This window comes from Danio rerio, chromosome 13 (genome assembly GCF_052040795.2).
Source record: "Danio rerio strain M-AB ecotype USA chromosome 13, GRCz13ab, whole genome shotgun sequence".
Taxonomy (NCBI): Eukaryota; Metazoa; Chordata; class Actinopteri; order Cypriniformes; family Danionidae; genus Danio; species Danio rerio.
Genome location: NC_141033.1, coordinates 49,589,816 through 49,603,298, shown reverse-complemented (window position 1 = coordinate 49,603,298; position 13,483 = coordinate 49,589,816). Strand labels below are relative to the sequence as shown.

The 13,483-nt window shown below is 36.0% G+C and overlaps 1 protein-coding gene across 22 annotated transcripts in view; it reads left to right on the top strand.

Annotated features, from left to right (window-relative positions):
- Positions 1-13,483, top strand: part of slc29a1a (solute carrier family 29 member 1a) — a 378,565-nt gene that overhangs the window by 83,396 nt on the left and 281,686 nt on the right. For 12 of the 22 annotated variants that reach the window (XR_015505279.1, XR_015505281.1, XR_015505280.1 and 9 more), the window contains 5 exon segments: positions 1,252-1,349; positions 1,458-1,539; positions 3,621-3,706; positions 6,128-6,236; positions 11,949-12,034. Coding sequence is in view for 8 of the 22 variants with exons in the window: in XM_087278158.1 (XP_087134284.1) it covers positions 1,252-1,349; positions 1,458-1,539; positions 3,621-3,706; positions 6,128-6,236; positions 11,949-12,034 (461 nt within the window). In the remaining 14 variants the exon portion in view is untranslated. 22 annotated transcript variants of the gene reach the window in all.

The window sequence follows — 13,483 nt, the reverse complement described above, 5'->3', positions numbered from 1 at the left end:
TTCAGTCACTATTTCACACCAGAAGGTTTGTATTTTTGGGCAAACCCAAAAAGCATGAAAATGGTTAGCCATTGAGTTTCTACATTGTCTCCAACATGAGCCCAAACTTTCAACACCTGTATGCAATGCAGACAGTTTAGGAGTTATGAAGAACCTCGTCAGATTTTTCCATCCAAATTCTGTCCAAGCTCTCGAGTTTTTCAGTCTTCTTCTGTTATTTGTTGGTTTGACTCTTTCTCCCATTTTTTGTTTTATGTAAATTGATGAATGAGTCTTACTGTTTTGTATGCTTTTATATAATTTAGAGATCAGTTTTTTGTTTTCTTCTATGCATGCATCCGCAAATACTGTGATCAAATTAGAATCATCCTTAAATTAATTTTTTTATTAAAGTAATCTCTAACTTGCAAGTATCTGTAAAAGTCCTGCTTGTCCAGGCCAAATGTATCTCATAAGGTCTCATAACTCATGAAATGTCCATAAGAGGTCACTGAACCGAATGATGCGATTCCTCTCCAAACCCACTGTTTAAATCTCCTATCTAGTGTACACGGTTGAAAGTCTGGGTCGAATGCTATCCAACTTAATATCCCATTATGCTTTTCTAATTGTAATTTCTTAAGTATACTGTGTATTTTTATTTCTAAAGATGTTCGGTGACTAAAATGTTATTTTAATAAATATATCTGTTTATATAAATCTGTTTAAATATAAATGTTATATTTGTTTTCTTCAAATACACCAAAATATATTACCCACATTCACAGAGAAATGAATACAAATATTCATTTTCAAAATGGGGTGTACTCTTATATTGATTAGTGTTGGAGCTAAATTATGCAGGACACCGGCCCTCCATGGCAGAGTTTGCCCACCCCGATATAGACAATAGAACAGTTAAACAGGGACATGCATCCCCATATTAAAATTTTCTGTCAAGTGAGGTCATGTATAAAACTACGATTGGTCTCACGCATTCTAGGGATTTGAATTTGCAGGTCAGAGTTTACCAAGCTTAAACTTTGCAATGCAGAAAACTGAAACTTTGTTTACGAGCTTTGGTTTGCGGTCTGACGCATTCGTGTGCATATGAATGGAAGTCTATGGGGAGAAAAGTCCAGTGTGACCACAGCTATAGACAATAGAATAGTTACACAGGGACCTGTACCCTCACTTTTAGTTGTGCTGGATGAGTTTGATGCAGAAATGCTGGTGTAATTTCACCTGACACTGAGTCTTTTGTTTTTGCAGCGGGTTCAGAGTTGGAAGACAGCGCTTTCGGCTACTTCATCACGGCCTGTGTGGTCATTCTGCTGGCCATCGTCTCTTACCTCGCTCTGCCCAGAATGGTATGATGTAAAATTATGGATCACATCTGTGTTTCATTTCCACTAATCAGTGCTGAGAGTTCTGTTTCCATGTTTGCACACTGAAATCTAAAACGTGTTGTTCTGCAGGAGTTTTTCCAGTATTACTCTGAGAGCAACAGGTCTCGATCCAGCACAGATGAGGAAAACAAAATGGATTTATTGAAACCAGGTAATCTGCAGTGTTCTAGTTATCAAACTAAATAACCTATTAGACCTTTAAATCCAGTTTTGCAACCAAACATTCATTTATTTTCCTTCGGCTTAGTCCCTTTATTCATCAGTGGTTGCCACCGCAAAATGAACCGTCATATACATGTTTTAAGCATCGGATGCCCTTTCAGCTGCAACCCAGTACTGGGAAACATCTGTACACACTCACATTCACACACACACTCATACACTATGGCCAATTTAGTTTTTCAATTCACCTATGGCGCATGTGTTTGGACTTCTTGCTGTGAAGTGACCGCTGAGCCACCATGACTCTGTAACCAAACACTCAGCATTTTTTATGTTTGCCTGCTCTCTCAATTTAATTTTTTAAATTAATTTTGTAACATAAACTATAAGGTTTTTATCTACTTTACCTTTAGTGCCCTAAAAACTGTTTTATTTTAATATTAATCATGTATTAGAATTTTATATTGAGTCTTATTTTTTAACTTTTATTTCAATTGAGTGCTGATTGAGTTATTTTCTTTTGTAATTTTTTTACCTATATTTACTGTGGTGTATATATTATTTATACATAATATATAATGTTTTTTATTATCTTTCATTTAAGTAATTTAAAAATTATTTTACTTTAAATAATTTAATTAAACTGTTTATTTGAATTAATTTTAATTCATTCATTAATTTTTCTTCGGCTTAGTTACTTTATTCATCAGTGGTCGCCACAGCAGAATGAACCACTAACTTATCCAGCATATGTTTTACACCGCGGATGCCCTTCCAGCTGCAACCCAATACTGGGAAACGCATCATACACATTCATTCACACTTATAAACTATGGCCAATTTAGCTTACCCAATTCACCTGTAGTGGATGTGTTTGGACTGTGGGGGAAACCAGAGCACCCAGAAGAAACCCACGCCAACATGGGGAGAACATGCAAACTCCACACAGAACTTGCCCACTGACTCACCCGGGGCTTGAAACAGCGACCTTTGTGCTGTGAGGCGACAGTGCTGACCACTGAGCCACATGAAATCAAACACTTTTTTTTTTTTTTTTTAAGAGCCCTAATTTTTTTACTTATTTATTAAAAAAAAAGCAAACACTCAGCATTTACTTTTATTTTTGTCTGCTCTCTCAATTTAACTTAATTTAATTAACATTTGTTTTGTAGCTTTATCTAGTTTTTTATCTACTATATCTTTACTGCCCTTAACTATTTATTTTATATTACATCTTATTTTTTTACTTTTATTTTAATTACTTGTGTGCTAATTGAGTTATTTTCTTTCATAATTTTTTAACCTATAATTGCGTGCGTGCATGCGTGTGGGTTTGTACGTTTGTGTATATAGTGCTCAGCTTATATGAGTACACTCCATTGTGAAAATGAATATTTTTATCCATTTCTCTGTGATTATGGGTTATATATATATACACATTGGTGCATTTGAAAAAGACAGATTTATTAAACAGATATATTTATTAAAATAATATTTTAGTCACAGAACATCTTTAGAAATGAAAAAAAAAAAATATATATATATACATACATACATACATGTATACATATATATATATATATATATATATATATATATATATATATATATATATATATATATAAAATGTTTTTTAAACTTTAATTTAAATAATTGTATTAATTTAATTTATTTAAATTAATTTTATTGATGCATTTTAATTAAATTTGTCTTATTTTTATTTTTTAAATTATGCTAATTGTGTTGTTTTCTTTTGCTATTTTGAACCCTACATTGACCATATGCCATTATATATGAACCACACATGATTTTAATTTGTACATTTTTTTATTTTCATTTTTTATTTGATTTGATTTTAACACTGAGTGTTCTTTTTGTTTTGTTTTAACACCTGGTATTGTTATTATTTAACTGCATAAACAGTAAGTCCATTAAACTGAAAAATTGAAGTAATAATTACAGAGGTCTGGCTTTGTGTCCAAGTCATTTAATCAGTTTTAAATCTTAAATCCAAAGTTTTAATCCTAAATATAATACTGATCATTACTAATTTGTGTTCTCTGCTTATAGAAGGTCAGGCGGAGAAGAGACCAGTCCTGAGCCTGACTGAGGAAGATTCCAAACCCACCGTCTCAGTGTTCGCCATCTTTAAACAGGTAAAAAAAATACAGCCAACCACACTTAAACATCTCTTATCTTCAAAGATGAGAAGTGCCACATTATTAAACCTATACATTTGAAATGCTCTAATGTTATCAGACAACGATTTTTATCTGGAAAGACTTTAAAGCGGACCTGTTAAGTAGAAATCACTTTTATAAGGGGTTTAAACACAGTCGAGTGACAAGTCTGTGAATACAAGCCGCTTCTAATGAATAACATTTATTCATTCCTATTTTTTAATAATCACACTTGATGACCAGTCTACAGAAACACTTTGATTGACATTCTCCTTTTATACGTCATCAGAGATCACCATCTCATTAGCATAGAATGTTAGTCTTGTTCTTGAATCTGCCACTATGCTGACACGGGGATTTGTAGCTCCGCCCTCTTTTGAAAAAGAGCACAATCTCATTTGAATTTAAAGTGACAGTCACCAAAACAGCACAATTTGGATCAAAGCCTAAAAGGGGGACTTTCAAAGAGTTAAAAAACATCATTTGCGGGTTATAATGAGCTCAAACTTCACAAACACATTAGACTTTTTTCACATATTATAAAGAGGTCCTCAGGATTTCTCCTTCATTGGATGCTTTTGAATCTAAGTTAAAGACTTATTTTTGCTCTCTTGCCTTTGAGTGACGCATGCATGTTATTATTTTTTTAGTATTATTTTATACATATATATTTCCTTATTTTTTTTAATACCAGTTTTTATTTATTTATTTTTTATTTTATTGTAAAGCACTTTGGATCAACTATGGTTGTGTAAAATTGTGCTCTATAAATAGTGTTTGTCTTGCCTTGCCTCTTTTTTTTATTATTTTTTTTAGATGAAATATATTTAAATGTGACTCATTAAAAAATGTAAATAAAAAGTAAATCTTATAAAACTGTCTAAGTAACTAGATTTTAATCTTATGTATTATTTATTGCTGTTGATGCCTTTTAAAGGGCCATGAAACCCCCTTGTTTTAGCAGGGTGTTTTCACACCTCTACTTTAGAAAATGTCAGAAAAGTGGGCGTGTCAAGCTCTGTTTAGGGGGGAGTGTCAGAGGAACAAAAGAGGGAGTGTCTTTTTGGGCACGCGCTGAGTTTCAGAGTCGAAACACACACACACACACACACACACAGTGGAGAAAGTGGCTGTGTTTACTTGGACATCAGTAATCAAATTATTTGCCAAATTATTAAATGGTGGACTTTAACTGCAGTTTGGCTCTTTCATTCAGGAATTTCATTCATGCCCCTCGTGACAAATGAGATATTTCATTAGAAGAGCTGCTCTAAGCGTGTATTTCTTGTAATGTTTGTTACTGCATGGCAAATGAGAGAAACAAACCCTCCGCATTTCTCTGTAAATTAGATGCACTCGGCAGGTAGTGTCAGAAAGCTGCATGTGTTATTCCGGTCACAAAATGCAGTGAAAATCCTACACGACTGTAATAGTTTGGTTGTGGTGCTAACATGTTTACACTCTGTGTAATAGTTAGTTCGATACAAACAAACTGAATAAAGAAAGAGCACTGGTCGCACACTTACCAAATCTGTAGAGACAGGACAATCACCAGCAACTAGAGCCACGTCTTTATTAAGAGGAGACAAGCAGCAAATCTGCATCTCACCATTTGCAGAAAAGAAAAGCTCTCAGTTAAACAATGTTCCTAGACACTTAAGTTATTATTGTCGCGCGTCACATGTACTGTAATCCACACGTGAGTCCAGCTGCACTCTCATAGAGAGAAAATGAAAACAAAACCTTCATTGCAGCAAATTAAAAAGGAACACTGCACGCTTGTTTTGCCACAGTTTGGCGTCTCTCTGCTGTCTAAACACTGTAAAATTAATGAATATTAATGAAGTTGCACAATAGAGCGCGCTGATTGGTTTGAACCAAGCCTTACTCGTGCATTAATGCAGCACACTCGGAGAAGTAATACGGTACTCCCAGGTACAGACGTCCAGTCTACACGCTGGAATACACGCTAAGATCTCATGACCGTGACGCAGTTTCAAAAATTTGTTTCAAACCGGAAGTACTAATTTGCTCGAAATAACACAAAAACAACCAATTTTCACTTTTTAGGGAGATATGTGTCCTAAGTGTTTTTATTAGTGTGGGACACATATACGACTGTCAACGGCTCAACATGCGTTTTGGTGTTTCGTGACCCTTTAATGGTTATGAATAACTTTTTTATTACAGTAAAGTGATATTGGTCAAATGTTTGTAAATTTGATCAGTTTTTGCCATAACATTGTCAGAGAAGCTGATATGGCAGTAAACTCAACTCTCTCTCTGCCACATTATTAAACATCACTAAGCAATAATCCTCTCGAATGCAGGAAGTGTGTGTTTATAATAGTGTGCTTAGTGTGTATAATAACACTTGTGCTCTGTCTCCTGCTGTAGATCTGGGTTATGGCTCTCTCTGTTTGCTTTGTGTTCATCATCACCATCGGCATTTTCCCAGCAGTCACTGTTGAAGTCCAGTCTACCATTCCTGACAGAGGCGCATGGGGTGAGTGTGTTTGCATGGCAACTTATTCAATTTAATTGTTCCTCATTTCGCATTTAAAGACATTAGAAATGCATGAGCTCATTAAGTCTGAATTTCAAGTTCGAAATTTGGAAGTGTGACACGGTGGCTCAGTGGTTAGCACTGTCGGCTCACAGCAAGAAGGTCTTTGGTTTGAGCCCCGGCTGGGTCAATTGGCATTTCTGTGTGAAGTTTGCATGTTCTCCCCGTGGGTTTCCTCCGGGTGCTTCGGTTTACCCCACAAGGGGTTAAACCTTTTCCATTTCATTAAGGTGTATCCATATAAATGGCCCACCCTGTAGTTTTCTGATTGCACACGAGCACAGATGCCAAACAAATAAATAAATAAGGGAAAGAAAAGTTCAAGCCATATAGGCAAGGATGTAAGGCTGTTGCATAAAATATTCATTCATTCATTTTCTTGTCGGCTTAGTCCCTTTATTAATCTGGGGTCGCCACAGCGGAATGAACTGCCAACTTATCCAACACATCTGAACTGAGCTAAACTGAACTGAACTGAACTTAAACACTAAAACCTGAACCACACTGTTCCAGTTACTATGACCATTTATGTGAAGCTGCTTTGACACAATCTACATTGTAAAAGCGCTATACAAATAAAGCTGAATTGAATTGAATTGAACATTTTTACACAGCGGATGCCCTTCCAGCCCTTCCGTTTTTTTTTTTTTTTTTTTTTTTTTTTTTTGGATATGATACACAATATGAATACAACAAAGAAATAAATATTAACAAATTTTGTGTCCACTTTTGTAGACTCAAAACAATACTGTCATATCCTGATAAAATAGCCTAAGCTATATTGAAATAATTTACAGAATTAAAAATATCGGATGTAAAATCGCATTTAATTAATAAACCAGTATAAAACAAACAAAAGCTAGCTATAACAATTTAGGTCACACCATTTGAAAGCCATATATAACTTTTATTTTACAAAGGCCTATCTGAAAAAAAAGATTTTAGGTATTTTTTAAAAACATTAAACACCGGAGAAGGTTTAAACTATTATTTATAAAGTATTTTGATGTGATGATATTAATCAAATCGTTCATACAGTGCATTTTGGGTGAGTGAAAGCAGAATCAACCTTTTTTTTTTTCTGTCATGCAGTCCTGCGCAGGGCCTCTTTACAAACGCATCGGGGAAATCTGCAAATACAAAATGTGTTCTGTGTCCTCAAATAAATGTTTATGTGTTTGTATGACGTGGTAAAATTTAAAAAATGAAATTTTAAAACACAAAAACAGCTTTATTAGTGAAAAGCTACTGAGCGCAACGAAATAAAGGCTATATTTTATTACTTGCTCGTATGTGCTGAAATACTTGACACTTTCCTTTACTTAAGATCACAGAATAATATGCAAAATATAGCCTATAGGGAAAAAATTATATGTTTCAGGTCTCTTCGGAGCATGAGAATGTCATAAAATAAATTTTCTACCAAGTTATTACCAGAGAATTTCTGTGGTTTTATATTATGCATGGGTCACTGCGCTGGGTCCCTCCGTTAGTGGCGAGACCACTCGATGTTCGATACCAACAGTCGGTCGGCGAGTAAATGAATATAATGAATGAAAACACACAGGCCTGTGCATATAGACATAGCAGGTAATGCTGTACAGTAACAAGTCATTTGTTTGTTTCGGTTGTCTTCATTTTAATGGTTTCGTGATGATGTGATGGTGTGCTTTATCTGCCTGATTCCTGCTGAAGTGGGCGGGTTCTGCGACGTTTGATTCGGGGGACGTTCTGTGGGCTGGGTTTGCGTGACGTGCTGCGAGCTACTAGCTTGACGGTGGAAGCGCGACATGATTTCAGCCTCACTACTCAACCTCCCAGGCGATTGGCCCTGGCCCAATAAAAGCCCTGACTCGCACTGGCCCGACAGTGGAAATGTGAATGTGTCTGAATATTCTGAGTAGACTCCTCACACCAACATGATCTAATCATGAACGCACTCTTTTCAGCAATCTTCCTTCTGCGTTCACACAGAGCAGCAAATTACCGGTAATGTTACAACTTCTCTTTCCGGAAAATTGCCGGAATGAATTTACTGGTATTTTCAAAAGGGCCTGTTCACACATACAGACCATACATACATACATACAGAAAGCGGCCATAGTGTCCCTAAATACACATACAAACATTATTCTAATGCTGTGTCCAAATTCACTTACTCTTACTACATCCTAAAAATATGTACTTTTTATTTATTTATTTTTTTTGTGAAATTAAAGTACATACTTTTGGGCCTGTAACATAAGCTTTGGGGCATACTACTTTCTCATTAACAGACAGTTTCTTTTTCTTAGTTAAAAGCCAATCATCTCAACAAATCATCGACATTTCATATTTATTACATAAACTATTGAAGAATGGTTAATCTAGCATTCACGAGTCTTGATAAAAAGACGTCAAGCGCCAAACACGTCTTAATAAAAGTTCACGTTGTTGCAGATAAAATATAATGTGGAAAATTCAATTAATCTATATCCCAGTAGGTTAGATGTTACTATTTCTATTATATTTTACATATTATTTACGATCTCATTCAAACATATTTACCTAAGCCTCACTGTTCAATGGTTGGTCTAACCCAGGGCTATTCAATTGGTGGCCTGCAGGCCGAAACCGGCTCCCGAGGCAATTTGTTCCGGCCCTCCTAACAGTGTGACCAAGACATCAAAAATAAATTTAGTCCAGTCGAAAAACGGCCGCTATAGTTATGAAGTGACATGCGTCTGTTAAGTACAGCACAAGCTGCAGTTGAAGGCTGCGCAGAGCACGAGTCACCATAAGCGACTGGTGCGTGCAACTGAAAACATAGGGATGCAATGATTAGCTGATTTCACTATTTACTGCACTTTAATTCGTCACAGTTAATTAATCGTAAAGTCTTCTCTAAGCCGCATTTCTGTTGCACGGAGCAAAACGAAACTGCTGCACTTAAACAAAGTTATGCCAAGTTGCCAACTGTGCGCTAGTTAAAGTACCAGTTAAGTACACCGAGGCTGATGCACACCAGATTAACTATAGCAGCGGCCGTTCCCACATCACGTCTTTTCCGCTTGCAAGTTTGTTATTTCTAATGTAAGAATATATGACAATATGCGCGCACAAGCGGAGCAACACTGCACGCAGTAAAAAACATCTCACAGTGAGAGTGGTGCGTGCCTTTCAGTGCAATGTAAACAAAAGATATGTTACACGAGTTATTATTAAAATGATATGCATGAATTCAGATGACAACTACAATTAATCTAAATAGCTACTTACCTAATATAAAGCTTGAATTTACATTAGACGTGATAGACCGTGAAAGCATTAATATTCTTCAGAATATATATTCGTACAACCAAAATCTATAATTGTTGCATCACTAATTGTTATGCAGTTCAAAAAAATAACATATGAATGTGTCTGAATGTAGAAGGAGCCTAATGCACTGCTTTTGCTGTGCTCTGAAATGCAACATTTGAATATTTGTTAAAAAAAAAAGCCTTTTGTACAATGCACTGATATTATGTAGCTTCAAAATACAATACATTACATTTTAATGTAGAAAAGCACAATGTGGATGTCTTAAGGAAAAATACAGCATATGGGCTCTTATATTCTGTTGTGTTATCACTTGTATAGCAAGTCATATCTCTCCGCCCCTTCGTTTGGGATGTTTTTCCTGAACCGGCCCCCATGACAACCTAATTGAATAGCCCTGGTCTTACCCATCCGCCATGTTTGTAGTTTAACACTTGTTATCCATGCAGGGCTCGAAATTAACTTTTTTACTTGGTAGCACCGGTGCTCCCAACTTCAAAAATTTAGGAGCACCAAAAAAATTTTAGGAGCACCAGAAAAAATTTAGGAGCACCCACCAAAAATGAATGAGCACCGCTGCAAATTGTTTTTTAAAGGATTTTTTTCTATTTTAAAACAACATTAATAGGACTGACAAAAACCAGAAACAACTATCTAACTAAAGCTGCGAAAACATTGATATTTGTAAGCAATAATTCCAAAATGAATGTCTAATAATTAGGCCATAGAATATTAATGATGATAAAAAATGACAATAATAGTAACAATGAATTCCATTTCTCATTATGATACTGCCTTGAATGTGCATGAATGTAGGTTATCTGCTATAAAAAGTCTGTTACTTTATGAAAAATAATTGAATAGTTTGCATCAAACAAAAATGAAGCATTGCAGTAAGAAATATTTATTTTGTACTGCTGTTTTTATATGCATGTCAATTTAATAAATAATATTTCTGCTACAAAACAAACAAAAGATTATAATAAATCATTCAATTCAATGATGAAAGCTGCAAAGCAGTCATCAGTAAATAAATAAAAATAATATACACCTCAAAAAAGAATAGACAAAAGAAAGTAAGTAAAGTCTCACTTCTATCACTCTTTAAAAGTTTTGGTTTCAGTTTGTGTCAATTTAAAGGTTCAGTCTGAGATGATCCTCATTTTTCTGTGTAAGTGGAAAAGCTGGCGAGTCAGCCGACCCAATTCATGAGCAGGCAGAGCAGGATTCTTGCGCTAACCATCGGCGCAATACCGGTCTTTGTTATGAGCCACAGTTTCAGTGTAAACTTAGTAAAGGCGAGCTTCTTTGGCGATGATAAGTACAGTATTAGATTTGACTTTTAGCGCAGTGAATGCAACGCATCGAGATTCGGGCGCTTTCTCCAAGAAGCGCGTACTCGATTGATCTCAGCTGGCGGATCATTATTCACCACGTGACGTGTCATGATCGCTTTCATCTGCGCCTCAACTTTAGGTGGGGTTTGCTAACCTGTGTGCTTTAAGTTTTTACTCTTCAGCCATTTGCATTTCCCGTGGTCATAAAAGCTCCTTCCCTGTCATCTGACAGCGGAATACCTTGAGTGAATGACAGCTAATATGAACCAATATAGCGGCAGGGAAGAGCGATTCAGCACGTTTTTACAAAAAATCAAAACAGGTCGCACTACAACCATTATCTGCAGTCGCACTAATGCGCCCAAATATATTATGAGGTCGCATAGATTAATTTTCGGGCGCATATGCGACCAAAATGGTCGCAATTTCGAGCCCTGCCATGTTTGTAGTTCTAATCGAATTAACGTCCAAAGTGCAATGTATTTTGGGCAATATTAGCATTTGGAGTGTGGATTCTTCTACAGTTCCAGTTTCATTCATTTATTCATTTTCCTTAGGCTTAGTCTCTGATTTATCAGAGGTTGCCACAGCAGAATGAACCACTAACTACATTCACACCCACACTCATACACTTTGGCCAATTTAATTTATTCAATTCACCTATAGCGCATGTGTTTGGTCTGTGGGGTAAACCGGAGCACCAAGAGGTAAACCCACGCCAACATGGGGAGAACATGCAAACTCCACACAGAAATGCCAAGTGGCTCAGCTGGGACTCGAAACAGTAGACTTCTTGTTGTGAGGTGACAGTGCTAACCACTGAGCCACCGTGCCCCTCACAATTCAGATAAATACTCTCCGGGAACCTTTGGCATACTCTTTACAACATACTGTGGTTTTGGACATACTAATTGAATACTTGTTTGGATGGGAAGTATCCAAATTGGGATGCAGCATTAGAAATAACATTATATAATTTGTGTTCATGTGTAAACTGGTGTGTTTCTTTCCACAGAGAAGTACTTCATCCCGGTGTCCTGCTTCCTGCTGTTTAATGTGATGGACTGGGTGGGCAGGAGTCTGACTGCTGTCTGTATGTGGGTATGTGTGTTATTTACTGTTACTCTGCCTCATGCGCGGATCCTGCAGGGTTTTCTGCCAGTCCTAAATCACTTTTCCAGCAGCAAGTCTTAAATTCACATTTTCGTGAGGAGTTGTTTTCTTTTGTTTCATGTTAAAGTGAAGCGAAGGCGTCATTTCTGTGGTTCTAGTGGCTACAGCTTTAATTTACCTCTATTTTGATTAAACTCATGCCATATTTACACAGTTTTGGCACCTGTTGCATCATTTATGTGGCTATAGCAGGATGTGCGTGTCTTTTTTTTAATAGATTATTTAGTCTTTTTTCAGCTTTGGGCAAACATGCCATCAAAAAAGTCTTTAGAATACTATAGGTAAGGGATAAAGTACATCCAGGAGGTTGTTATCGCAGAATAACACCTCACAGGCTTATATGCAGCCTGATGCAAGCTGAGCACAATTATATAATATATTGTCTAAGACTAAAGGCTGTTTTCTGTAAGAACAACCATCCTGGAAGTCGTTTATCCCACTTATTACACAGCTAGTTGCCAATAAACGCAACAATTTAACTCAAAATACTGTTCTGAGTTGTAATAGTTTGAATTAATTCTTTAATTTAGTGCAAAGCTGAGAGAAACGAAAACAGTTGGAGTAGACACAAACCTGTGCATTATTCAGTCACAAGATGGCGCCAAACAGTCATGCAAAGCTGACAACTAATCCGACTGAATAAAGCATACACTAACCTACATATTACATATTACAAGATGATATGTTACAAACACTTGACAAACAAGTAGATGTATATAAATATATATAAATAAATGTGGATGTGAGTATATGGATGTGCACATATTCACTGACGGTCAAGGTGATTCAAGGTTTCTGCATGAGCCTATGTTGTTCAGTGGTTGTTATATCTGAATAACATACCTTGAAATATTGTGATTGACCATTCAGAATCGAGTATTTTATGTTATACTACACAAAAGCAAATATCTGATATAATGTAATGAAGTATGTAAATACGTATGTATGCATGCATGCGTTTATATATGTATATGTGTAAATATGTAATTTGCCACTTGTAAAGTGCTGGAAAAGTTAAATTTGACTTAGGAAAATGTGTAAGAACTCTGAATAATGACTAAGGAGCACATAAAGACTTGTTCTTATAGAAGCATTCAGAGTTCTCGACATATAGCTCTACTGTTTTCCTTTGATTAAAAAAATCACCTTAAATTTTCTTTAGCTGGTCTTAAAGTCTTGATTTTACCTTAATAAAACATGCAGAAACTCTGCGCAGTGCTTAGAGCATCTGCTTTCTGTGTTTGACCGTCTCCTCTGGGGCTTTTCTTGGAGTTACTGTTACAAGATTCCTCCTGAACTATAAAGAGCAGAGCAGGGAAAACAAAATTGAGAGGTTTCTCTGGAAAATCCTGCATCACACTGAAGAAAGAGTTCAGC